The sequence below is a fragment of the Pelmatolapia mariae genome, linkage group LG7 (genome assembly GCF_036321145.2).
Source record: "Pelmatolapia mariae isolate MD_Pm_ZW linkage group LG7, Pm_UMD_F_2, whole genome shotgun sequence".
NCBI classification, from domain to species: Eukaryota; Metazoa; Chordata; class Actinopteri; order Cichliformes; family Cichlidae; genus Pelmatolapia; species Pelmatolapia mariae.
Genome location: NC_086233.1, coordinates 4,634,830 through 4,660,525, shown reverse-complemented (window position 1 = coordinate 4,660,525; position 25,696 = coordinate 4,634,830). Strand labels below are relative to the sequence as shown.

The window sequence follows — 25,696 nt, the reverse complement described above, 5'->3', positions numbered from 1 at the left end:
GGCCCGACTGGTAAAATAACGGTATATATAACTTAAAAACAACAACTTCAGATTGATTTCTTTGTTTTAATGCGATCAACATAAAAAATAAAGCTGGAGCCTGAGGACAGTATTTTCAGAACAGTACAAACGCAACATAGCTATTAATTATGAAGCACCTCAAGTTATTTGAAAATTCTGAGGACAAAGAACACACAAACACACAAAGTCTCAGTGAATCACAGAAGTATATCTCAGATCACAGAGCTATATCAGCGTGTTTCATGCACCACTTAAAGTGGGGTTGCATAGTTTATTTGACTCCTGATACCTGGCATCTTTTAGCTTTCACCAGCTCAATATCAGGCGTCACATCCTGAGCAGCAGCCAACTTCAGGATGTGATTCAAGTGCTTGTGCGTGAGCCTTGAGCGCAGTTTTGTTTTATTTATGTTTATTACAGAGAAAACTTGCTCACAAACATATATGGTTCTGAACATGCAAGGGCTGTCAAGTTGGGGTAACTTGGCAAGAGATTCTGATAAAATGTGTTCAAGCTAGCTGCGGCAAATATGCCCTTCAAATCTGAGTCACACTGCAAGTCTATTATTTCAAGTTGGATGCTGAAGAGCAGATCAGAGGGATTCACGGTGAACGGCGAGCAAAACACTTTGAAGTCTTTCTCCAGTTCACCAAAAATCTGAAATCGTTGCTCAAACTCCCGTGACAATCCTGTTATTTTATCTTTGAATGTCTGCCACACGTTGGGTCGCGCACACATTTTGGCTGATTGATGTGATGTGGGGTGTTCCCCATAAGAGGTGCTAGGATGGTAGCCGGTGTATCAGAAAAACTCAGGAGAGTCTTCCACAAGCACGACATCCCAGTGTACTTCAGACCCAGCAACATACTCAGACAAAAACTGGTTCATCCCAAACACAAAACTCCTAAACACAAACTTAACAATGTAGTGTATGCTGTAGCGAGGAATGCCCAGACCTCTACATTGGAGAGACCAAACAGCCACTTCATAAACGTATTGCACAACATAGAAGAGACACCTCCACGGGACAAGTCTAGGCAGTCAATCTGCATCTAAAGGACAAAGGTCACTCTTTCGAGTATGCCAATGTACACATTTTGGACAGAGAGGACAGATGGTTTGAACGAGGAGTGAAAGAAGCCATTTATGTCTTGATGCATTCTCAATCATCCAGGAAAGTAAATCTCCAAAAGTTGAATCTGTTCATCTGGACGTAGCGTTTTGTGGGAGAAACGTTTCGTCACTCATCCAAGTGACTTCTTCAGTCTCAGCTGACTGCAGGTTTCCCCAACCCTTATAAACAGTACATTTGCATAATGACTGAAACCAGCCCACTGAAGGAACAATGGGCTGTGAGGTCAGTTCCTTAATCATAATTATGCAAATTCCTATGACCATTGATCAACAATCACTGACCAAAACCCACTGATCAAAGAACACTGATCAATGGCCATGAGTACCATTCAGAGAGAGTTGGGGAATTTGTCTGACAGACAGCTTACCCAAACAGAGAAAAACATCCTTGCCAAAGGGTTGAATTTTGCCGTCACACCGAGACAAATCCCGCTAGTGGAGCTGATCACAGCCACAGAAACAGCAATTCGCAACAACAATATTGCAGAAGTGGAAGCAGAGCAACTACGGACGAAAGTTTCGGCCTGTCTCAGCAATGCAAAGCCCCCAGCATCCAACATCACCATGGAGGAGAGGAAGGCACTCACTTCACTTAGTGATGACAACAACATTATCATCCTTCCGGCAGACAAGGGTAGGTGCACAGTATTGCTTAACCAGAAAGACTATCATGAGAAGATTTTGTCACTACTCAGTGATGAAAATACTTATGAGCCCCTGAAACGAGACCCAGGAAGTGGCTACAGGAAGAGGGTGATAGACTGTCTGAAGCAGTTGGAACAAGACAAGGCTATCGACCGGGCCTCATACCACAGGCTGTACCCAGGGGAGTCTACACCAAGTCTGTATGGTTTACCGAAAATACATAAGCAGGGTGCACCTTTAAGACCTATTGTCTGCATGATCAACTCGGTCACCTATAACATCTCCAAGTTTCTGGCTTCGATCCTCAACCCGCTGGTGGGCAGCTCTGAACACCACATCCAGAACACCCTGGATTTTGTTGAGAAGGTGAGAGATGTCATTATGGAGGCAGATGATACCATGGTCTCGTACGACGTTACATCTCTCTTCACTTGCATCCCAGTCACGGAAGCGTTGGAGGTAGTCCGTAAGAGATTACAGGATGACACCAACCTCAGCAACAGGACCACTCTCAGCATCGACCAAGTGTGTTTGCTTTTGGAACTGTGTCTTCATTCCACCTACTTCACATACAAGGGTCAGTTCTACAGGCAGAAACATGGGTGTGCCATGGGCTCCCCAGTTTCACCCATCGTGGCCAATTTGTACATGGAAGAAGTGGAAAAGAGGGCTTTGCTATCCTACCCTGGAACACCACCAAGCCATTGGTTCAGATATGTGGATGACACCTGGGTGAAAATCAAATCTCAGGACGTACTACATTTCACGGATCACATCAACTCGGTGGACCGACACATCAAATTCACCAGGGAGGATATGAAAAGTGGCAGGTTAGCCTTCTTAGACTGTGAGATTTCCATCAGTAATGGGGGACATCTAAAGGCTGACGTGTACCGGAAACCTACACATACGGATCAGTATCTAAGGTTTGACTCTCATCATCCACTGGAGCACAAACTGGGTGTCATCAGGACGCTACAACACAGAGCGAACACCATCCCCACTGACACAGCGGCCAGGGAGGCAGAAGAACATCACATCAAGAAGGCCCTGAGTAAATGTGGTTATCCCAGCTGGACTTTTGTCAAAGCGGGAAAGGCACCTAAAGAAAGCTCCAGTCGATCCAGGAGAGAAGGACAACCGCTGCCCAGGCGAAAACCTGTAGTGATCCCATATGTGTCAGGAGTATCGGAACAGTTGAGACGCATTTTTTCTAAACACCGTGTCTCTGTGGCTTTTAAACCCCAAAACACGCTGCGCCAAAAACTGGTCCACCCCAAGGATCGGGTCCCCCGACACAAACAGAGTAACATAGTGTACGCTGTTAAGTGCCAGGAGGATTGCCAGGATTTATACATCGGGGAAACCAAACAACCTCTAGCGAAGCGGATGGCACAACACAGAAGAGCAACCTCATCAGGCCAGGACTCTGCAGTCTATTTACACCTACAGGCCAGTGGACACTCTTTCAACAATGAGGATGTACACATCCTGGACAGGGAGGAACGCTGGTTTGAGCGCGGAGTCAAGGAGGCCTTTTACGTGAAAAGGGAAAGACCATCTCTGAATCGAGGAGGGGGCCTAAGGGTACATCTTTTGCCATCTTACAAAGCTGTGATTGCAGCCATTCCCCAACTCTCTGTGAATGGTACTCATGGCCATTGATCAGTGCTCTTTGATCAGTGGGTTTTGGTCAGTGATTGTTGATCAATGGTCATAGGAATTTGCATAATTATGATTAAGGAACTGACCTCACAGCCCATTGTTCCTTCAGTGGGCTGGTTTCAGTCATTATGCAAATGTACTGTTTATAAGGGTTGGGGAAACCTGCAGTCAGCTGAGACTGAAGAAGTCACTTGGATGAGTGACGAAACGTTTCTCCCACAAAACGCTACGTCCAGATGAACAGATTCAACTTTTGGAGAAGCCATTTATGTCCACTGTGAGCGACCATCTTTGAACAGAGGCGGTGATTTACGACACCAACTGTCTGCCATCTATAGTCCAGTTTTGAGATCCCTTCCCAGACGCCTTAACACCCACTCACATCCTGGGCCATCTGACCTCAGGAAATCACATGATAGGGTGGGGCCAGGTTTCACAATGAGCTCACCTGAAACCTTGGCTGATTGTGACCTACACCCATTTTCACACCTTGGCTCATGTGATTAGGTAGAGGATCATTAGGGGGTCCTTTGTCCCTCTCGGTGGGTTACTCCCACAGAGCTTAAATCTGGGACTCTCCACCATTTGACCTTGGAACTGAAGAAGCTTCTCGGATGAGAGGTGAAACATCTTCAAGCAACTTAAAGAAGTCCAGACGCTTTTCTTTCCAAGCTCCTTATTCTTACAATATTTAGTGCCTTGAGGCAGTTATTGTGATTTGATGCTGTATAAATAAAACTAAATTGAAGTGACTGTAGCCTTGGTTAAAATCACACATTATTGGAGTGGTTTTGTTTAGGGACCTCAGTCTGGAGCCAAGAGTCTTGTTTAAGTAACTAAAAATTGGCAATTTTTAGTTTGCGTTTTTGCTCATTCTTATTTTTTTTAATTGTCGTTTAGCAATCAGGTAACAGAGAAATAATTACAGTGATTCCTTGTTTACTGTGGGAGTTGCGTTCTAAAAATAACCCGTGATAGGAGGAATCCGCAAAGTAGCCAACTTTTATTTTTTACAATTATTATAGATGTTTTAAGGCTGTAAACCTCTCACTGCACACTTTATACACTTTTCTCAGACAGGCATGACCGTTTTCACACTTTTCTCTCTTGTTTAAACACTACGGAGCCCCGCAAGGGACATTGGAGAAAAAAAAATGAAGATGAACTTTTGCACTGAACTGAAGCGAAACTTTTTTGGAGCAGCAAAACAGCCTCAGACCATCACACTATCACTACCACATTTTACTGCTGACAAGATGTTCCTCTTCTGAAATGCTGGGTTAGTTTTACGCCAGAGGTATTGGGACATACGCCTTCCAAAACTTTCAGTTTTTGTCTCGTCAGTCCACAGAGTATTCTCCCAAAAGTCTTGAGGATCATCAAGATGTTTTCAGGCAAAACTGAGATGAGCCTTTATGTTCCTTTTGCTTAGCAGTGGTGTTTATCTTGGAGTTCTGCATGCCATATTTGTTACTTTTTCAGACAGGGCCATGTAGGTTTGGATTTTTTTCTCCTTAATAGTACACACCTTTATTTAGAAACTGCATTTTGTTTTCACTTGTGTTATCTTTGTCTAATGTTTACATTTGTTTGATGATCAGAAATATTAAGTGTGACAACCATACAAAAAAATAGGACATCAGAAAGCTGATTTTTCACACCACTGTAGCTAGTCGACCACCCTTGGTAGCAAGAACTGCAATCCAGTGTTTGCATTCGCCAGAAATAAGTCTTTCACTTTGCTGTTGAGGAATCTTGGCCTAATCTTCTTTGAAGAATTGCTTTCATTAAGGCACATTGGATTTGATTGATAAGCACAAGGTAGACAGAGGAAGGGGTCGACTACACCAGGCAGGACCCCAGGTGCAGGCTGTTGCCCCTGAGACAATCCAGCACATAACAGCAGGGTGCAAGATGCTAGCCGGCAGGGCATACATGGAACACCATAACCAAGTAGGCGTCATAGTATTCAGAAACATCTGTGCTAAATATGGCCTGAAAGTCCCGAGGTCAAAATGGGACAAGCCCCTATGGTGGTTGTTACTGACTGAGGTAAGATCCGGAGGGGCTTCCAGATACAGAAGGACAAACTGGTGGTGGCTAACCAACCAGACATAGTAGTGGTGGACAAGCAGAGGAAGACGGTTGTAGTAATGATAGATGTAGCTTTACCGAGTGATAGCAACATCAGGAAGATGGAACACAGTTCTTGTTCTGTTGTCCCTCCTGTTGGGTTTCTTAGTTGTTGATTTCTAGTTCTTTTTCTGGACTCCTGTATTTGCAAGTTTTGCCAAAAATTAAGTAAGTGAATATTCAATTCAATTCAATTTTATTTATATAGCGCCAAATCACAACAATAGTTGCCTCAAGGCGCTGAATATAACAAAGGATATCCAATTTAGGACAGCTAATCAATCCAAAAAAGTACATTACAAATGAATTAAATAGCTTGAACTTTTTGGGAAAACATATCAGTTATTTTTTCCACTATAGGACAAGTAGCTCTGAAGACTGTATTATTTTAACATAGTGAAATTCAAAAAGCTTACTGTGCACAAAAATGTGGTAGCAGCTAACACATTGCACAAGTACAAAACCTCAGAATTAAAAATCTGTTCCAAGTGGTTCAATTAGACATAACATGTTTTTTTCCCTGTGGCTATTTTATGCTCACAGTGCAGAATTTTTACTTTCTGTTCCCAAAACCTGCATCTTCCATTACCCCTATAGTGATGAAAAACAATTTTAAAAAAAGAACATGCTTTTTTCTTCTTGCACACCTGCCCTGCCATCAGCTGATTTCAGTTTGTATGCAGAGAGGAATAGCATAGAGGCGAAATCTGCAGCTTTAACCTCCCGAAATCTTTCATGGCATGCATTTTTAATTTTTCTTTGCTATTTGGGCTGATTTGGACCTGATGAATGTAAAAGCAAAGAATTACCTTTTTTTTTTTTTTTTACCTGATTTTTCTTTCTGCGAAAAATTTGATCCACATGCGGACATTCGCATGTATGTCTAGACAACCCAAAATGTGATGTCCACAAAGGAGTAAAGATGCGGACATCACTTTTTCTTTTTATTGCACAAGAGAACAAGAGCATGATAGTAAAGTGCAAACTGTGTGAAAAGAAACAACTTTATTATATGGCTCTTGTCAAGCATCTGCACAGACAAAATGCTAATACAAAGCTGTTTGTGTTGGCTGACCCCAGCAAAGCTGCCAGAGCCTGATCTTCATCATGTAACATAGTAGACATATCAGTATTGTAGTCTTGTAGCCCAATTTCTACCTGGACCTGTTTCTAATAACAATCTAAGAATTGCTGTGGCAGGTGGTTTGTAATGTCTTTGGACTGGTTTCCAGCTCTTCTTCTTGTTAATGGCTTTATGTTCAAACACAAGCACTAAAAGAGAGATCTTATGTGTCCTAAGTAGGACTGGGATTGTCCCAGTATGTGGGCCTGTCTGAGACGAGAAGAAAGTCTACACTAGACTGTACATTTACATGTGATATGGTTAAACGAGCTTACTGTGCACCAAAATGCGGTAGTGGCTAACACACTGCATGAAAAACAGAGCCCAAAATTAAATATTAAATTTCAAATGGTGCAATTGGACACATTGTGGCTGCTTTGTGGCTGTTTTTGCATTTCATGCAAAATGGTCACTTTCTGTTCCTGAAGGAATTTCATGAAAAAAAAAAAGTTAAAATAGATGTATTAGTCACTGTTCTCAGCTTTTGAATTGGTTTTGCATCTTCCAGTCACAACATAGACCTTGGGTTTAACAGTGACTCAGAGGCAACATTATGACATTGTATTATTTAGCATAAACTTTACCACATGTAGGATATAATATCATATATACAGTGTATTTTTGAGTGGTAGTTTCCAAAGTTTTACTATCACAGCCTTTGATAATCCACATTATCTGCATGCCCTCCAACTCAGTGCCGATGAGATGAAATAATTTTTTTAAAAAAAAGAAAAAAAAAGAAAAACAATTTTTCTTAAAAAGAGTTTGTAGTTTAAAAAAAAACAGTAAAAAACAGTGACAGAAGTCTGTGTTCCAGACTTTTTTAACAGAGTTTTAGGTTTCAGTACTTTAATTCTTATTTGTTACTTTACTAAATGTGACATATTTATTTTGTATACCTGAAGATGCTTTTACCGTCATTTCCCATGATTAGGTGCAAATTCTCTGTGTTGCTGTAATCCAAATCAGAAAATAGAGAAAACAAAGTGATGCATAAAATACAAACACACCCACATCCACTTCCTCACATCCACAGGATAGTGGGAGTGTTTGCAAGTTAGAGGGTGCTGCTGCAGTCACAGTGCCACAGTCAAACACTCTAGAGAGGGTTTTGTGCAGCTCTGCTCTCTGATTCACCATGAAGCTGTACGTGATCATTCCACTGTGTGCTCTGCTCACATTCACCCAACAGGTAAGAAATACTGAAGACTTCATTTCAATGGCAAAATATCAATTTTGAATAAAGCGACAAATACCAAATACCACTAAATGTGATGTTCTGCTTATTTCACTTGAAAATACATTTAAATTTCAGGCTCCTCCACGAGAAAAGTGTGCATGTGAGCTGAATAACTCAGAGAAGGCATTCCCTCATGAAAAACTCAGGATAGTTGAAACCAATGTATCAGACTGCAACAGCAACATCACCCCACAGAAGGTAACTAGTCTTTTAAAGCTCTCATACTGTGTGTCTCCATTCCTGGTTAATCACTGCTGCCTCTGCAGACTGTGGAGCTGGAGAGTCTGCTGCTGGGGTTGGAGCGTCGTCTTTCCCAGCTAAACAAAGACGTGCTGATCCTGGAGAAGGAGGATGACGGAGAGCTGTATGGAGTTCTCAGCTTGTATGTTATAGAGAATGAAATGACTGAGATCAAGCAGCTGATTGACAAGCTCAACAGCACCACCCAGGAACATCAGATCCTCACTGCTAACGCCACTGAACAGGTAGATTCACAACCACATGCTGCAAAACACTGACATCACTGTATCTTTGTCCCCACAAATCTACATCTGATATATTTTAAAATTTGGTGGGAAATAAACGCTGAACATACATTTACATTTTGTTACCGTTAGTAATTGTTTAAATAACTTCATGTACAATAAAAATTGCAACATAGATAAAACGATTTAGGCAACTTTATTAGATATAAAACTGTATATAAACCTCTCAATTTTACTAAGATCTGATCTATGCTTTTGAAAGGTTTACCTTTTAACATACCCAAAACTTGCTCACTCTGTTTATGATTTTGTAAACAATCAAAAATTGTCTCAGCTGGAGAACTTTAAAGCAGAGATGCAAGAGCTGGAGAAGTTCGACACCATGCAGGTGATAAAGGGACAACAAGTCAACTCTGCTCTGAAGGCAGATCTATTCAAGTGCAACAAAAAAATGAACACTACCGTCACACCCACCGAGCCTCCACAGGGTGAGTTCGTTTTTTTTTTTTTTAATGTGTTTGTTTGTTTATTTCTCTTCTGGTGGCAGTGGGAGTCTGTTCTTAGGGGGTTGGAGCAGTTAATAATCCTTTTTATTTTTATCCCCTCAGGTACCTGTCCACGCAGCCGGCTTCTGAATGTCACTGGACCAAGGGTCTACACAGCAGGAGAATATCCTGGCTCGTACGCTTACGGAGCCTGGGGTCGTGATCCCAGACCAGAGGAAGGAAAAGAGAGCTGGTACTGGCTGGTGATGATGACTTCGAGTAACAGATACTCCAACTATGTTCGTTTTTACAGCAGTCTGAGTTCTCTCATCATTGGAGTGAGCGTCCCAGGTAAGCAACTGCTCTCTTCTTGTTGTTTTTTTCCCTCCCACATAATGCAAAAAAAACCCTTACTGTTTTTACTGGGATCACTCTGAAGTTGGTAATTAAGTAGCTTATTAAATCGTTTGAATTTTCAAAAATGAAATAATTAACCCTGGAGGTTTGCTGTACTTTGGGTTACTGAAGGTGTTTGGAAAGGACCGTGTAGAGTGAGTTTGTTAGGTAACTACAATACCTAACTGTACCTAAAATCGAGCTATGCAGCCCTTTATAAAAGTGACTTTACACTTTAATATTAAAAAAGAATTTTAAGATTTTTTACAGTTTCCCTACTTAAACTGGAATAAAGTAAACTGCACAATTGTTTCAAACTGTTTTCTTCAGAAGAGTGAAAAACATTTGGTAGCAAGTTATACTGATACCAAGTATCAGTATTACCTGTTTTCAACAACCAGCCCTTGTGCCAGTGCTGGTCCTGTACAAGTGCATAGACAGTTCTGCATTGGTTCCCAGCCCATGTTATCCTGGAGTGTTTTTACTAAATAATACTCACCTGCCATAGTTCTTAAGAGCAATGTTTTGCAGTTTGTCTTAATTACTGACACATTTCTGTGAAGCAAATTATACTTTTAAACTATTTACATTTATTCCTCCTTTTTCTTCTTCAGGTAACGTCCAGATCCACTCCTCAAACCCAACTACCAACACCATCCAGGGTCCAAATAATGTTCTGTATGGAGGGGCTTTGTACTACAACTGTTACAACCAAGATTATGTTTGTCGATTTAATCTCACCACTAAAAGTGTCACGACCTTACAACTACCAAAAGGCACCAGGTTTGTTACTCAACTTTGAAAATGTTAGTTTGAAGAATAACTATGACAGAAACTTTCACTGCTATCCTCTGTTAACCAGGTATAACTCAAAAGGTAACTTCTGCCATCTTGAGGAATGCTACCCATACACTGACCTGGACCTGGCAACAGATGAGTCTGGTGTCTGGGTGGTCTACACCACCACTCAGGACTTTGGCAACTTGGTTCTCTCCAAGCTAGAGGAGGGTGAAACACCAGTGCTTGGAAAGACCTGGCGCACTTCAGTCTACAAACAGGCAGTGAGCAACACCTTCATGGCGTGTGGCGTTCTCTATGCGACACGTTACATTAATAGGGAAGTCGAGGAGATCTTTTACTCATTCAACACCGTGACGGGACAGGAGAGGTTCAACGTTGGCATCTTCATGAACAAGATGTCTACCAACATTCAAAGTCTAAACTACAGCCCTGTGGACCAGATGCTGCATGCTTACTGTGACTCCAACATGGTTTCCTACAAGGTGTTGTTTGGGTAAATTGATGTTGTTGTTTCATTTCTGCAAAATGGATTGATTTCTATAAAAGTCTGAAATTCAAATAGGTGCTCCAGTAAAACATGGTATAGCCAACACCGTTTTTCCTCAAGATGTTTCATGTTTAATGCATCACATTTCATAAACAATGTATTTCTCCATTAAGCTAATTCAACCAGTGCAAATAAAAGGTTCATCTTTGCCTTGTACTCTCTTTATTTAATAAAATCAATAATTTCCAGTGTAGTGGTTTTAATGTTCAGGGTCAGTCTAACTATGTTATTATATCTTTTTTTATGTAAACATACAAATGTCATATTCTCATAAAAGTCACAAGATTGTTGTTCTGACATTTGCAGAGACACATCCTTGCAGTGACATTACAGAAGCAGTTATCTAAATAAGTAAATTAAATTCAAACAGATTGTCAACTTGTTAGTACAATGTATTTACTAGCTTTTTTAATGTGCAGTGTTGGGCAAGTTACTTTGAAAAAGTAATTAAGTATAGTTACTAGTTACTTCTTCAAAAAAGTAACTGACTTAGTAACTGAGTTACAAGACTAAAAAAAATTCATTACTTGAAAAGTAACTATTGCCTTACTGGGCCTGGGCCCAGGGTATAATTGGCCAATTTTAACTACTTTTGATGTTTCCTCTACATTTTACCTTTAAAAACTATTTGCTTTGCCTTGTTTGGTATCATTCTTTTCAGCACAACCTTACGTGTCTGAATTTACAGTTATGTTTTCACTTTGACATACTGTATTAACAAAACTGATCTAAAATCAGACAAAAAACATAAAATCCAAGTAGAAAAAGTTATATTTTTTACTGTAATAACCACAAACATGTTTAATGAATCATATTTCATAACTTTAAATGCAAATATAAATTGTCAATTTTAAAATCATATGCACAAGTTTTGTGAACAACAAAGTTATTTGCAGCCATTTACCTTTTACCCCCTTTTTTAATAACCATTTCAAACTATTTACATAACAATCAGCTGTTCTGCCTTCAATAAGATGCCACACAAATTATTTGTGCCACTCCCAAAAAATAATTTCTGAAAAACTGGTATATGTCACCTTGTTGCTTTGTCATCTTGAAGTGGTCATGTGATTGGCTTACCACGACTACTTTATTCTTCCTCAGTCAAACAGCAGCACTCACGCGATTGTTTTGCCCCCTTAGCTACAGGTGTTTTCAAAAAGTGATCGTTGGGCAGAAAGTGATTGCACAGCTGCTTAAATCTGTAGCACCCAGATTACTTACAGCTGCTTCCATGCAACTGATATAAGATGCGGTAAGCTGAACACAGCTTCAACCGTCTGTTTGTTGAAAAATAGTAACGCGACCGCACTGCATTTTCTTGTTAGTAACGGTAACGACATTTTAACGATAGAAACAGTAATTAGTTAGATTACTGATTACTGAAAAAAGTAACGGCGTTATTCCCATCACTGTTAATGTGTGACATAAAATCCTCTTTTTCCTAAATGTAGAAAACTCACATAAACATTAAAATATTCCTATTTCCAAATGGTATCTACCATTTACATGGAGATATTTGTGACGTATTCTCCAGTGCATTTACAATGACTGAAATTTACAATGGTTAACATTTAAGTTTCTCCTTCATGTATCAGATAAAATGTTACGCATTTATAGTTCATAATACAAGTGCACAAATCAATGCCTGAGAACCTTAATCGAATGAACAATTTTTGTAAAGAAAAGAGAGTCAAAATGTGTCAATAATAATGTGACTGACTGATAAAGTTTTTCAAAAAGATTATTGAAAGGTTCACATGTCTCTACAATTTACTGAATCATAGAGTAAACTGCACTTAATTTTTTACATTGATTATAATTTTTGTTAAATAAGTAACATGATGAAATATGTCATGTTTTCATCTGAGTTTTTATTTAAATAACTTTCTTTTAAGGTCCCAATGATTTTGTTAATATTTGCTAATATGCAAAACCCTAAATTTGAAATAGGGTTTACTTTCTCATTTACATTACATAGTTTCTACAACACCAAAACCCTTTCCTTTGAATTCAGTTCAGTTTTATTTATGTAGCACTAAATCACAACAACACTTCCCTCAAGGCATCTTGTACTGTAAAAACCCTATAATAATATAAAAAAACAGAGAAAACCCAACAATCATATCGCTTCAATGAGCAAGTGATTTGGCGACAGTGGAAAAGAAAAACTCCCTTTTAACAGGAAGGAACCTCCAGTAGAACCAGGACAGGAGAGGGATGTCCATGTGCAATGGAAGCAGATATGCAAGGTAAAGTCCAAAGCAGTCCCTATGGGAGTGGAAGCATAAAGAGTTGTAGCCCCATAACAGCTAAAATATTAACGTGTACCCTCAAGCTAGGCCTAGATAGATAGATAGATTTTCTACATTTTTTACAGCATATATGACATATTTGTGGTATTTGTATTGCTTGCATAAAATAGTCCTTAAACTGAACTTTAAATCATTGCTTTTTTTCTTACTGTTCAACAAGCTTTAGATCAGAAGTAAACCTGGTAGGCCAGCAAGTATCCATCGTTGTACATGTAGATCTGCTTGTTGGTGGGATTGTAGCTCAGACTAGCCACTGCTTTAGCTACCTTCTCCAGTGGTATTGCTAGTGAGTTGTCTTCTTTGCCTGTGGCTGTGTCGAAGGCGTAGAACACCTCCTCCCTGTACTCATTAACGTAACGAGTCGCGTACATCACACCGCACACCATGAAGGCGTTACTTACTGCCTTCTTGAACAGCCTCGTTTCCCACGTCTGTGTCACGTTGAGACTCTTCACCTCGCTGTCCCAAACTAAGCGGCTGATCACAAGGTTTCCATGGTTACCTAGAGTGGCATAGAGAGCCCACAGTCCTGTTTCATCTGCCTCCAAATCAACATCACTATTGAGCCGGCAATCGTAGTAACAATAGGGGAACTTGTTGTTGAAACCCACACCGGTGCCTGGAAGAGTCACCCGTTTGACCTCATTGGTCTCCAGGTCGTACCGGCACACGTCTGCAGAGCGGTAGCAGTGATAATACAGAGCCTCGCCATACAGGACGGCGTTTGGACCTTCATTTGTGCTGGGATCACTGTAAGATGAAGCAAAGGTAAATTCTCTGTGGTTTGTTGAGGCCATGAGGTCTTCGTAGGTTTGGTAAAGGCGCACAGTGTTGCCCCAGATGTGGCTGCTGAGCAGAGGTTGAACCCAGTAACTGTTCTTCTGCCCCTCGCTCTCTTTCTGGGCTTGTTTTCCCCACGAACCAGAGATATAGCTCTTACCATGAGGACTGACTTTAGCTGTAATAGGGTCACTGATGTTGGTGATCAGACCTCTGAGGCAGTGCCTGTCCTGACCTAGAAAGACAGAAAGATCAGGAGGTTTCTGAAGGAGATAATGAGATACAGTCAATCATTGTCACCTTTCGGGATCAGTTATTTACAGTGTTGGGACTAACGCGTTATTAAGTAACGCGTTACAGTAACTACGTTATTATTGTGGTAACGAGCACGGTAACTAGTTATTATGCCAAAATCAGGAACGCGTTACTCGTTACTGGGATTTAGATAGGCTCGTTATTCGTTACTTCGTGTGGTGGATATCGCGGAGCTTCCACAGATTCAATAACATTAGCAAGTGGTGGAAGCCAGCAGGTGGATGAAGGAAAAGGGAGGCAAGAGGAGAAAGCCGAAGCGGCCGCCGGTCCGAGTGTCAGGTGAACTGAACTTCAGGTAAGAAGTTATGACCTGCAGTCTATCGGAGTCAGATATAAACCAAGTTTAGGTGGAGTTTATTTTCGGTATGCTGACATTTTCGTACTGCGTGCTAGCTAGCATGATGGAGTTTCTATACAGCTGGGTGGGTGCTATGATGTTACTGATGTTGAACTTTATTTTGTTCATACGGTTAATTATTAGAGTTGCCAACCGTCCCCTAAAAAACAGAATCGTCTGGTATTCAGAGAAAATATTACGCGTTTCGTACTGAGGTGAAAAGGAACACAGTTTGTCCCGGACTTCAGCTACAATGAAAAAGACACAAAGCTGGAGCTGCACAGCTGCCTCTTCTTCTCTCATTCTCTCCCGTTTCTACTTCAATCACGAAACTGATCAATGATCAGCTGATCAGCTTTTCTCTCTTGTTTGTTTATCGCCCACTTTGCGCCAGAAAGAGGAAACCAGCGGATGTCGCGTTAAACAACAGCAGCACGTTTAAGCTTTATCAGCTGTTGTTAGAATTTATTTAATATTAATTTCTAGTATCAGCTGATGTTTGCTGGAGCCACAGCTGTAAAGCTGCTGGTCATGATATCAGTTTGGTTATCTGGTGAGAGGGAAACATGCAGATGAAACCAGGAGATGTCCTTACTGAATCATCAGAGCTGAACAGGTGATGTAGAAACAGGTTTACCTTTTAGGTGACATGAATGAGTTGAAGGGAAGTTATGAGCTGTTTCTGAGAGACAAATAACACCAGCATCCTTTTCAATGTAGCTGACAGCTGGTAACTGTGCAGGGGCGGGTCTAGCAAAGTTTTGCCAGGGGGCCAGGTAGGGCATTAACAGGGAAAGGGGGGGGACAAGGAAGTACTTTTCTTTATTATTCTCATTTAAAATGTCTCGCTTTTAAAAAAATAATTATCTGAGTCTTACAACAAACAATTGATAGATTGATACATATATACCATCAGAACAGTGTACATCACTGTCACAACAGTGTTTGTTTTCATTCAAAGGCTTTATGATTTTTCCTATAATGTTGGGCCGGTCTCTAGTCAAAATGCCCGGGACGATTTTTTTGTCCCAGTCCAGCTCTGTATGCAGCTCATCTGCAGTCTGGTGTTACCTACATCTTCCTATTCAGAAGGCAGAATTTCCAAGTTCTGAGTACAATCAAAGCACCACGACTGCAGTTTTTGTGTTGGATGTAAAAAGCAGGCTAGAATCATGGCGGCGGTGAACGACAGTCCAGGCGTGGGATTTCTCTCGTGGAAATGTGCACATTATTTTTTCCTTTCTATTGGTAGGTGGCACAGTGCACTTGTGGCAAGTAAGCAAGCTAGAAGACTGGCAATCTTGCTGGGTATCCAGTTACGGAAGAAACACATTAACAAGAGAATTCTGAGTAAAACCAAAGTTACTTTCCCTAGTAACTAGTTACTTTGAAAGTAACGAGTAACTTGAAGTAACTGAGTTACTTTTTTAGAGAAGTAACTAGTAATGTAACTAAGTTACTAATTTAAAGTAGCTTACCCAACACTGGTTATTTATGATCCCGTGAGAGTGTCTGTTTGGCGCAAATATTATTTTCAGACAGGATCATTGAAAATAAGCTAGTTCTTGTAGTTCTTGAGTGACACAGCTTTGTACTGGGTCTTCTCCACCGTTCCTTGTGCATAGGCAGAGCCAAAATACAAAGAAAATCCAATACCCCATTCACTGAGAAATACTGTGTTCAGGAATAATTGATTATTACAAATTAATTGATAATTGTCTCTCACTGTCAATCCCACACACCCACAGTTTTTTCATATCATAGTGAGGATATCTAATTGACATAATGCTTTCCCCAGCCACCTAGTCTAAACCTAACCATCAAAAATTAATGCCTAACCCTAACCCTGTTGTAACCCTGACACTAAAACCACATTTTGAGCCTCAAACTCGTGTGAACGGGCATTTCGTCCCCATAAGTATAGCAGCATGCCAATTTTCTTTCGTCACAAAGATATCTAAACATGTACACACACACACACACACACACACACACACACACACACACAGACACACACACACACATACCTCTGAAGTCTTTGGGGATTGACTTGCAGGTCTCCACATTATTCTTTAGGTAGCGCAGTTTCTCCTTCACAGTCTTCATGTTAAGCGTGTCTATTGTTTGCATCTTGTTTACATGTTTATGTAGTCTATCAGCCTATCAGAGACAGATATAATATTATTCTATTGATAATTCTGTTACATCACAACAGTTCACTTGTGAAATGACATAGTATAACATTTAATCTTTTCTTTCTGTTGTATTTTGCTGCCATTTGCTATTTTAACTCTACCTCTTTGGAGAGTTTCTGTGTCTCAGAGTTGTTAAGCTGGCTGTGGACCACATCGATGTCCACCTGTAACTGGCTGAGCTCCTGGCCCAGCTGGCGCAGGGACAGTTCTGTATACAGGCCCCTGAAATGCAGGTAGTTGTAGGGCTCCAGCCGAGCAGTAAAGTTGGAAAACTGATCCTGGATCAGAGGGAGACGTTGGCTGGAGAACGTCAGCTGCAAGAAATGCAGACAAAAAAATCCTGTGATATTCTGATCCCAGACTGAAGTTGAAATATTATCTGGCAGACAATAACATAAAATTAATGGTAAGAGGAAATCAATTCTGTGGGTATTTTAGTGTTTTTACTTTTTAAACAGGCAATTACTTCCTGTCATTTTGTCCAAATATCTAATTTTTTCCTATAAGAAAAAGAATACACCTGAAATTAAAAAGTAAACAAATATTTAATATCAAATATTGCAACGGTTATGAAAAGTGGTTATTTTACATTATATTATTTTACAAATTTTACTGTGCATACTTTCTCATATCATATCAAATTTCAGTATAAGAGTATAATAAACGAGGAGGTACTTATAGAAAAGAGATTCCAAAAGGCCAATGTGGAATATAACTGAAAAATAAAACACCGTGGACCTCGGCTGTGTATTTAAATCCCAACTGATAATGTAAGTTTAACAAGACGAACAAAGCCTAGGTTTTCAATATGAAGCCCACAAATCTTTTTGGTGTTCAATAACAAATCTGTTGAAGGTGGCAGAGGAATGATATGAAAATATAAACTTCAGTAACACTTACATTTAAAAAATGCATACCAATATATAGTATACGTGATAATAAAAAAAATTATAAATAGTGAAACAATAATATTGCAATTAGTACTTCTGCTTAAGTAGCAGAGGTGAGTAAAATAACGCCACATGAGTCCTTACCTCTTCTTGTAGGTTATTCAGAGATCCTTCACAGGTGTGAACTTCCTCCAACACGTACTTAAACTTCTGAGCAGGGAACAGCCATATGGTGGAGTTTAGCTGGCACACACATGCATTTGCCTTCTTGTAGCCCGACACTCGCTGACTCTGGCTGTCAGCCTGTACAGCAGGTTAAATCCTGTAAATCCTGAGGAACTGTTCACGGGCTACTCAAATAATTTTTTCTCCTAAAATACTACATTAAATCATTAGCCTTGAAGTGTAACTTACTGTGGATGACAGCAGTAGTAATAGAAGTATCTGCAGCATGTTTAGCTGGAAAAACTGAGACTGGACCGACAAAGATGCACACACACACACACACACAGTGCTCTTCTGTTTTCTCTAATAAACTCACTGACAACAAACACACAGCCTGCTGGCCTGTTTCCTGTCACTGATGGTTTGCGCCACACACTTAAAAGCAATTGGATGACACAACTAAAAGCATCAAACTGGACTTTTGTAGGACCCCTCCCGCTTCCTTCATGTATTGTTAATTTATCAGCTCTCATTTCCAAAATTTTCATTCCTTCCTAACAGGATTATTTCCTACTTTATTAATTTTTTATTTTTTTTAATTATTATAGATTTTTGTATTTTTATTTTTTTTTTACTAAAACATGACCAAAACAATTAATCAACAAAATCTTAATATCGTAATACAACTACAGAACTGCGTATCTATGTAATATAAGTACTAAATACTGCTGGCAGATGTTATACATGTACTTATGTTAAAATGTTAAAACCTGTAGCCAATGGAAACGGCACTTTTAGCATATTGTAACAAAATAATCTGATTTTTGAAAGGGTGAACTTAGATAAAAGTGATACACTCATAGAAACTAAATAACAAGACACTTTTTAAATTCTATCACCTTTTTTATGTTAAACTATTTTTATCAGTTCTGAATAAAAACATAAAAAATTAAGCACTTCTAATCTCTGTTACGTACCCTAAAAGGTAGGCATTTACAGTGATATATTAATATGTAATGAAAAGTAGCAACTTCTAAACATGTACTTGCTTAGCAACAAAACCTTATACGTTATCATAAATTATCATTGGAAACTTGGAGACTGTTAAAAGAGCACAATAAATGATTTACTGTAAGATGTTGCATGCATAACACAAACCACAGAATTTAAAAAAAATCTAATTATTATTGCAGTCTGACTCAAAGTGGACACTTTCAGTTCCTGAAACTTTACCATTACAGGATCTACAACTAAGATTCAGCATGTATGTCTCTCTAAATCTTCAAAATAGATGCACGCATTAGTCACTGTCTGCCTTTATGTGCGTTTCTATTGCGTTATCCAGCCAGCGCACTGAATCATGGCCAGCAGTCTACCATAGCACGTTATTCCATCATGTATAGACTGCTACTTGTAGACAAAACTGAAATCATAGACAAACATTTAAGATGTGAATTTATCAACATAATTCAAATATCAGTTGCTCACATAAACCTATGGCCAATTACACATAAACAATTGTTATAACATGCATATGTTTGGATGATGAAACGTCCAAGCTCGGCAGCACCTTTAAATCTAGAAAGTCATTGCTGTGAGGCAGCAGTGATTCAACACATACAGTTATGGTATTTGTGTATGTAAGCAATAAAATAAAAATGTGTCCATGACAAGCAGCCATTCTGTTTTTGCTTGTAACAAAAACCAAAACATTTGTTATGTTTCTTGAACAAGTTTTAAGAACATGTTTTATTTGGAATGTTCTAAAAGTACGACAAAGGGGAAAAAACATTTTTCTCTCAGTTTTCTCTTTAACACAACAATTTTTTAAAATTTAATTTCCTTTGAATTTTTTATTTAGTCATGTATTCCAGCCCTAACCATAAACTTAATCCTAACCCTAAGCATAACCTTATCCCTAGACTTAACCACAACCTTAATCGTATTAGATAGATGATGATAGATGATTGATGAGAAAGTATAATAAATGTAAATGTCTAGATTCATTCCAAACGGTTCTCATGCTTCCAAACACATAACATACAGACAGGTTGGGTGGCTGAAAGCGTAAAATCCTGACGATTTGTCTTTTAAGCTGTGTCCCAATTCATAGGCCGCAACCTTCTGAGGACCCAGCCTTCACGGTCTACTTGGGCTGGGTCCTTTGAAGACCAAGAAGGCCGGGAGTGCGAGGCTGTGAAATGGGACAGTCTAGCAATCAGATTTGCATCACCAGCTGTCTCGATGGAGTTGAATAAACTCACCCGTCTGCTCCTTGCTATCTAAAATATAACAGGACGCTGGCGTAAATTCTCGACCATCTCATACTTCTGTTTAATCATTTTTCTGTTTGACGTTTATTCAGCTGTGTGAAAACAATAACCTTAATATCAGCCAAACCGATTTACTCACAAACAAATAAAACACTGAAAAAAGCCAAACAATAACATTTTTAAGTTATCTAAGTGACTTATATATCATGTTTAACCTGAGTAGCGAAAGACCACGGGGGATCTGAAAACGATGTGCCGGGAGTACACTGTTCTCTCAAGCTGATGGGTAACAGATGTCTCCGAAAACGTTGGAGCACTTTTGCAAAAATGTGGTGTCTTGATAAACCGAGTAGATATTTGAAGTTCACACAGCTACATTCTTGTCTGAAAAGATCTTAAAAGTTTATTTTGTGACCCAGAAAGAGTAATAAGAGTAATATTAAAACTAAGTAGCTGCCACGATTGTTGGAAACTGGAATTGGCTGGGCCACACTATGAGTTCTGGGATAGGTTGGGCCACGAAGGATACACCCGATCCTTCATTCAAATTCGGGGAAATGAAGGACAAATCTGTCGGCCGCATTTGGAGTATCCTTTGAGTTGGGACAGCCTTCGTCCCCTGGCTGTGACTTAATCGGCCTACAAATGCAGCAGGATGCAGCCTAGGAATTGAGACACGGCGATAGCGTCGGTATGTTACGTTTTGGGATGAGAATGTGTTGCTTTAAAATCTTTCAGTCTTTCTCCAGTTGATTCATTTGTGTTTGCTGGTTTTTGTCAATAATGATAAAAGACAACATGAGAATGGATACCTCAAATGTTTATCAGATATGTTTATCTGATATTCCATATATAAAAAAGGAAAAACATGATATGTTTTCAAAACTATACAAATTGTTTTCCTCACATCCTAAATGTTATTGAATGGTGAGTTAATCAGCCCATAAAAATACATTAGAAATCAAATCAGTTAAATTAAACTGAACTGGACAAGCCTACAGTATATCACCAATTCCAGTTGTGTAGCACGAGTAACAATAACAACTGCACAATTTGAACACTTAACAGGCACAAAAGCCACGTGGTAGTGACTAAAACATAGCATGGATAGCAACCTCTAGAGTTAAAAATTAATTGTGAATGGTATAATTGGACATAACATGATTTTTCTTTCTGTGGTATTTTTTGCACTCATGTACAATTTTCACTTCCTGTTCCTGAAACTTGTTACTACATCTTCCATTGAGAGATGCTGCATATGAAATGTCCTTAAAATCCTCAAAAAAGGTGCATGAATCAGTTGTTTGGATTATCTTTGCATATTCCACTATTCCAAGTTTTATTATCAGATGCGCAGGAAGGTGCTTATTCAGTTAAGGTGTAATATTTTTCTGCATTTTTTTATTGTTGCTTTTATTCCACTGTGTCGCAGTATCTGTGCCGTAGTAACAGTGCGTTTTTCTTTTTTCCCTCTTTGTGGCTATTGTTTCTTGTTTAAGTTGTTCTCTTTCCCTCTTTGTGTCATGCTTTCTCTCGCTTTCGTTCTGTGTCTGTGATTGTCAACATTTTTTATTTCTTCTCCAGAGGTTCGCACGATTCCTCACAAGTTTGATGTTGCTGCTTCAGTCAGACACAATTTTCTCTCTGGTCCAACATGAGGCTGTATGTGATCATTCCACTGTGTGCTCTGCTCACCGTCACCAAGCAGGAGTGTACATGCGAGCTGAATAACTCAGAGAGAATATTCCCCCATGAAAAACTCAGAAAAGTTGAAAGTAGTACATCAGACTGCAAAAGCAACATCATCCCACAGAAGGTAAGTTACCCTGCGACTCATAGTGTCATACTGTTTATTTGTTTAACCACTGCTGTCCCTGCAGTCTGTGGAGCTGAAGAGTCTACTGCAGGGGTTGGAGCAACGTCTTACCCAGCTGAGCAAAGATGTGCTGATTCTGGAAAAGGAGGATAACGGAGAGCTGTATGGCGTTCTCAGCCTGTATGTTATAGAGAATGAAATGACTGAGATCAAGCAGCTGATTGACAAGCTCAACAGCACCACCCAGGAACACCAGATCCTCGCTGCTAGCGCCACTCGCCAGGTACATTCATGTCCACATGCTGCAAAATGCTGACATCACCCTGAAGTGTACATCTACTATTATGTTTTCTCTATTCTATATTATAGATGGTGTTAACAGAACAGTGACATTTAATTCTGTTAAACATATTCTGTATATTCATTGTTTTGAATGCCCTTTTGTTGATTTGTGGAGTATCAAGCCATGTTAAGAAATACGTTTTTCTCTGTTTGGCTCCACATTTGAATGTCTTCTTTCTCTCAGCTGGAGATCATGAAAACAGAAATGAAAGCGCTGGAGAAGTTCGACACCATGCAGGTGATAAAGGGACGACAAACCATCGAGGTTCTGAGGACAGACCTGGACAGTTGCAAAAAGGAAGTGAAGGCACTCACCCAGCTTCCACAGCTTCCACAGGGTGAGTTAAGCCTCACTTGCAATTGTTAAGAGGTTGAAACCTCTATAGGACTAGTACGGGTCACAGTTAATACACAATTTAATTTTCCTTCAGGTACCTGTCCTCGCAGCCAGCTTGTTAGTGTTACCGGGCCAGTGTTCTACACAGAAGGAGAGTATCCCGGCTTGTATTCTTATGGAGCCTGGGGCTGTGATCCCAAACCAGAGAAAGGGAAAGAGAACTGGTATTGGTTGGTGATGATGACTTCCAACAACAGATACTCCAACTACATTCGTTTTTACTCCAGCCTGAACGCTCTCATTAGGGGGGTGAGCGCCCCAGGTAAGGAACTGCTGTGTAGTGTCAAAGGTGCCAGTCGTCCGTTTGAAGTGGCCGATGACAGGATCTAATTCCTTTCAGTTTTTTTAAAGACAGTGAAGACCTGCTTTCCTTTAACTTGTGTTACTGAAAGTAAATGAGAATGACAGTGACTGCAGAACTGCACAAATGTTGAAGTCGAGTGACACAGATCATTAGAAAGTTAACATGCACTTTAATTTAACAACAAAAAAAGACTGACTAAAGCAGCAGGGGTGCAGTTTCTAGCAAATATTACTTACTTTTTAATAAACTGGGAATATTCTTTGGAATAAATTGTAAAATGTTTGAAAGAAAGAAAGAACTTCACCTGCAGTGCAAGACTTCCTAGGAGATACTCTAGTAAATAGTTCTTATAAGAGAATAATTTAAGTCATTACCTGATAAAGTACTATTAAACAATGTTATGTATTGATGCTTTACTAACTGTGCATATTTTAATGTGTCATACTGTGTAGATCTAAACTGCTTATTCGTTCTCTAAAAACACAACCAATGATACTTAAATTTGAGTTTCCCCATCACACTGCTTCTTCTCCTTTCACTTCTTTTTCTGCCAGGAAATGTCTATATCCACACCTCTAACCCAACTACCAACACCATCCAGGGTCCAAATAATATTCTGTATGGAGGGGCTTTGTATTACAACTGTTACAACCGAGATGCTGTTTGTCGTTTCAACCTCACCACCAAACACGTTACTACCTTAGAACTACACCAAGGCACTAGGTTTTTTTCCACAACTTTTTATTTGAGCTCATTACTGCAAGAATATGAAACATAACTATGATGGAAACATTCATTTATAAATAAGAATTGCTTTGTAAGTGTAAAACATTCCCTGTTGTCCTCTGTTAACCAGATATAACTCAAAGGCTAACTTCTGCCACCTTGAGGAATGTTACCCATACACTGATCTGGATCTTGCAACAGATGAATCTGGTGTCTGGGTAGTCTTCACCACCTCCCTGGACTTTGGCAACATGATCCTGTCCAAGGTGGAGGAGGGTGAACCACCAGCACTTGGAAAGACCTGGCAAACGTCAGTGTACAAGCAGGCGGTGACCAACACCTTCATGGCGTGCGGCGTTCTCTACGCCACACGTTACGTCAACCAAGAGCTCGAGGAGATCTTTTACTCATTCAATACTGTGACGGGGAAGGAGCGGTTCAACCTAGGCATCTTCATCAGCAAGATTTCTCCCAACATTCAAGCCCTGAACTACAGCCCTGTGGACCAGACACTACATGTCTACTCTGACTCCAACATGGTTTACTATAAAGTGATTTTTGAGTAAATTCATAAAAGACTCGATTCAAATAACTGCTCCAGTAAAGTAAATGTTTATGAAGGTCAGAAAAAAGGGCTGAAAAACCTTAATATATGGGGTAACTTTTAAGGTTAATTTTCATAGTAATGGTCAGTGTTTAATAATTTGGTAATTTCATTAGTTAGTTTGCTAATTTTATTGTTTTTGTCTTTTATTGACTTAAGAGATTTTTTTAATGACATCTTTAACTGACTTTATATAAAAGTTTAAAAAAAATTCTAATGAGAGTCAATATTTTTGTGTTTGAGGTGACAAATACTTTTGTGTTTTGCCCCCTAACATTCTAATGAATTACATTAAACCATTTGCTGAAATGCAATATTGCCAAATTTATCTAAGCTGTATTTGATTTAAACCAGGGGTCTCGAAACTCCAGGCCTCGAGGGCCGGTGTCCTCCAGGTTTTAGATCTCACCGTGGGTCAACACACCTGAATTAGTTCATTACCAGGCCTCTGGAGAACTTCAAGACATGCTGAGGAGGTAATTTAGCCATTTAAATCAGATGTGTTGGATCAAGGACACATCTAAAATCTGAGTTCTGGAGTTCGAGACCCCTGCTTTAAACTACTTATTTTGTTACAGTTGTTACAAAATGAATAACTGATCCTTTACCCTCTAAAGTCTAAATCATCTTTGGTGCTGACCACAACTATGGCCCCAAGGCCTAAGAAAAGAGCACTTCTTTGGAAAACATGTTATGAGCTGTGCAGTAGATGTCAGTTGAAATGACCATTTGTGTTGTCCTGTAATTGCCAAGACCTACTTTTGAACCAGAACATAAATTAAATTTTCTAATGCACATCTGCACAGCAAATTAATCAAGTTTAACATTTCCAATTCAAAATGAAAATATGAACAAAGCATATTGATTATTAAGTCTAAGCATAACTAAGTTTAAGCCCATTCTTTTCTTTTAGTGCTTATATTTCCACTAAAATATATCAGTGCCCAACTCAGACTTCATTTGAAAAAATAAAAGAAACCTTTTAATTTCTAAAAATGTGATTGCAATACTTTAAAACATAATCAAACTCTGTGTTAAAGGTATTACTGGAGACTTGGTGTATGTAAAGCCGTTAAAGGGCTTAGAACACAATAAATTCAGCCATTGCTAAGACATTGTATGCATAACACAAACCACAATATAAAAATAAAAATTTATTATTGCAGTCTGAGTGCAAAGTGGGCACTTTCTGTTCCTAAAACTTCACTGTTACAGGATCCACAACAAAAATTCTGCACGTAAGTCTCTATAAAGCCTAAAAAAAACAAGGGTACATATTAGTCACCGTCTGCCTTTATGTGGGGTCTTATTGCATCATCCAGCCACAGCACTGAGCTATGAATGCTTATTGACTAGCAGACTGTAATAGTGTTAACAGAGTGTTATTACAACAGACTGCTACCTGTACACAAAACGTTATCTCTGGTGATTATTCAATAAATAAAGGTTTAAGAGATGTCTGTATCAACACAGACAATTATCTCCGTGTTGTCAGATAGACTGTACTTGGTTCTTGACATCCACTGCCTAATATTACTGTTGCTATGTTTGCTTAACCTTCT

General features: G+C 39.4%; 3 protein-coding genes across 3 annotated transcripts; 2 read left to right on the top strand and 1 right to left on the bottom strand.

Annotated features, from left to right (window-relative positions):
* Positions 1 to 7,859: 7,859 nt before the first annotated feature.
* Positions 7,860 to 10,625, top strand: LOC134632238 (olfactomedin-4-like). The gene is made up of 7 exons (XM_063480893.1): positions 7,860 to 7,913; positions 8,037 to 8,159; positions 8,228 to 8,446; positions 8,781 to 8,934; positions 9,055 to 9,282; positions 9,942 to 10,110; positions 10,190 to 10,625. Exons 1-7 carry the CDS (start codon positions 7,860 to 7,862, stop codon positions 10,623 to 10,625), a joined length of 1,383 nt encoding a protein of 460 aa, XP_063336963.1.
* A 2,532-nt stretch (positions 10,626 to 13,157) lies between these two features.
* On the bottom strand, positions 13,158 to 17,960 carry LOC134630481 (olfactomedin-like). Its single transcript, XM_063477789.1, has 5 exons — positions 17,922 to 17,960; positions 17,652 to 17,810; positions 16,719 to 16,931; positions 16,450 to 16,582; positions 13,158 to 14,005 (listed from the first exon to the last, which is right to left on the bottom strand). Exons 1-5 carry the CDS (start codon positions 17,958 to 17,960, stop codon positions 13,158 to 13,160), a joined length of 1,392 nt encoding a protein of 463 aa, XP_063333859.1.
* A 3,639-nt stretch (positions 17,961 to 21,599) lies between these two features.
* Positions 21,600 to 24,096, top strand: LOC134632263 (olfactomedin-4-like). Its single transcript, XM_063480925.1, has 6 exons — positions 21,600 to 21,761; positions 21,826 to 22,044; positions 22,288 to 22,441; positions 22,535 to 22,762; positions 23,359 to 23,527; positions 23,661 to 24,096. The coding sequence occupies exons 1-6, from the start codon at positions 21,600 to 21,602 to the stop codon at positions 24,094 to 24,096; spliced, it is 1,368 nt and encodes a 455-aa protein (XP_063336995.1).
* The last annotated feature ends 1,600 nt before the right edge of the window (positions 24,097 to 25,696 follow it).

Bases quoted from the DNA above. Each gene is read 5' to 3' on its own strand.
- LOC134632238 (XM_063480893.1), top strand. From the start codon at position 7,860: ATGAAGCTGTACGTGATCATTCCACTGTGTGCTCTGCTCACATTCACC. The intron at 7,914-8,036 runs GTAAGAAATACT...TTTAAATTTCAG, and splicing joins TGCTCACATTCACCCAACAG to GCTCCTCCACGAGAAAAGTG. The intron at 8,935-9,054 runs GTGAGTTCGTTT...TTATCCCCTCAG, and splicing joins ACCCACCGAGCCTCCACAGG to GTACCTGTCCACGCAGCCGG.
- LOC134632263 (XM_063480925.1), top strand. From the start codon at position 21,600: ATGAGGCTGTATGTGATCATTCCACTGTGTGCTCTGCTCACCGTCACC. The intron at 22,045-22,287 runs GTACATTCATGT...TCTTTCTCTCAG, and splicing joins CTGCTAGCGCCACTCGCCAG to CTGGAGATCATGAAAACAGA. The intron at 22,763-23,358 runs GTAAGGAACTGC...TTTTTCTGCCAG, and splicing joins TAGGGGGGTGAGCGCCCCAG to GAAATGTCTATATCCACACC.
- LOC134630481 (XM_063477789.1), bottom strand. From the start codon at position 17,960: ATGCTGCAGATACTTCTATTACTACTGCTGTCATCCACA. The intron at 17,811-17,921 runs GTAAGTTACACT...CCTGCTGTACAG, and splicing joins TACTACTGCTGTCATCCACA to GCTGACAGCCAGAGTCAGCG. The intron at 16,583-16,718 runs GTAGAGTTAAAA...TGTCTCTGATAG, and splicing joins CACAGAAACTCTCCAAAGAG to GCTGATAGACTACATAAACA.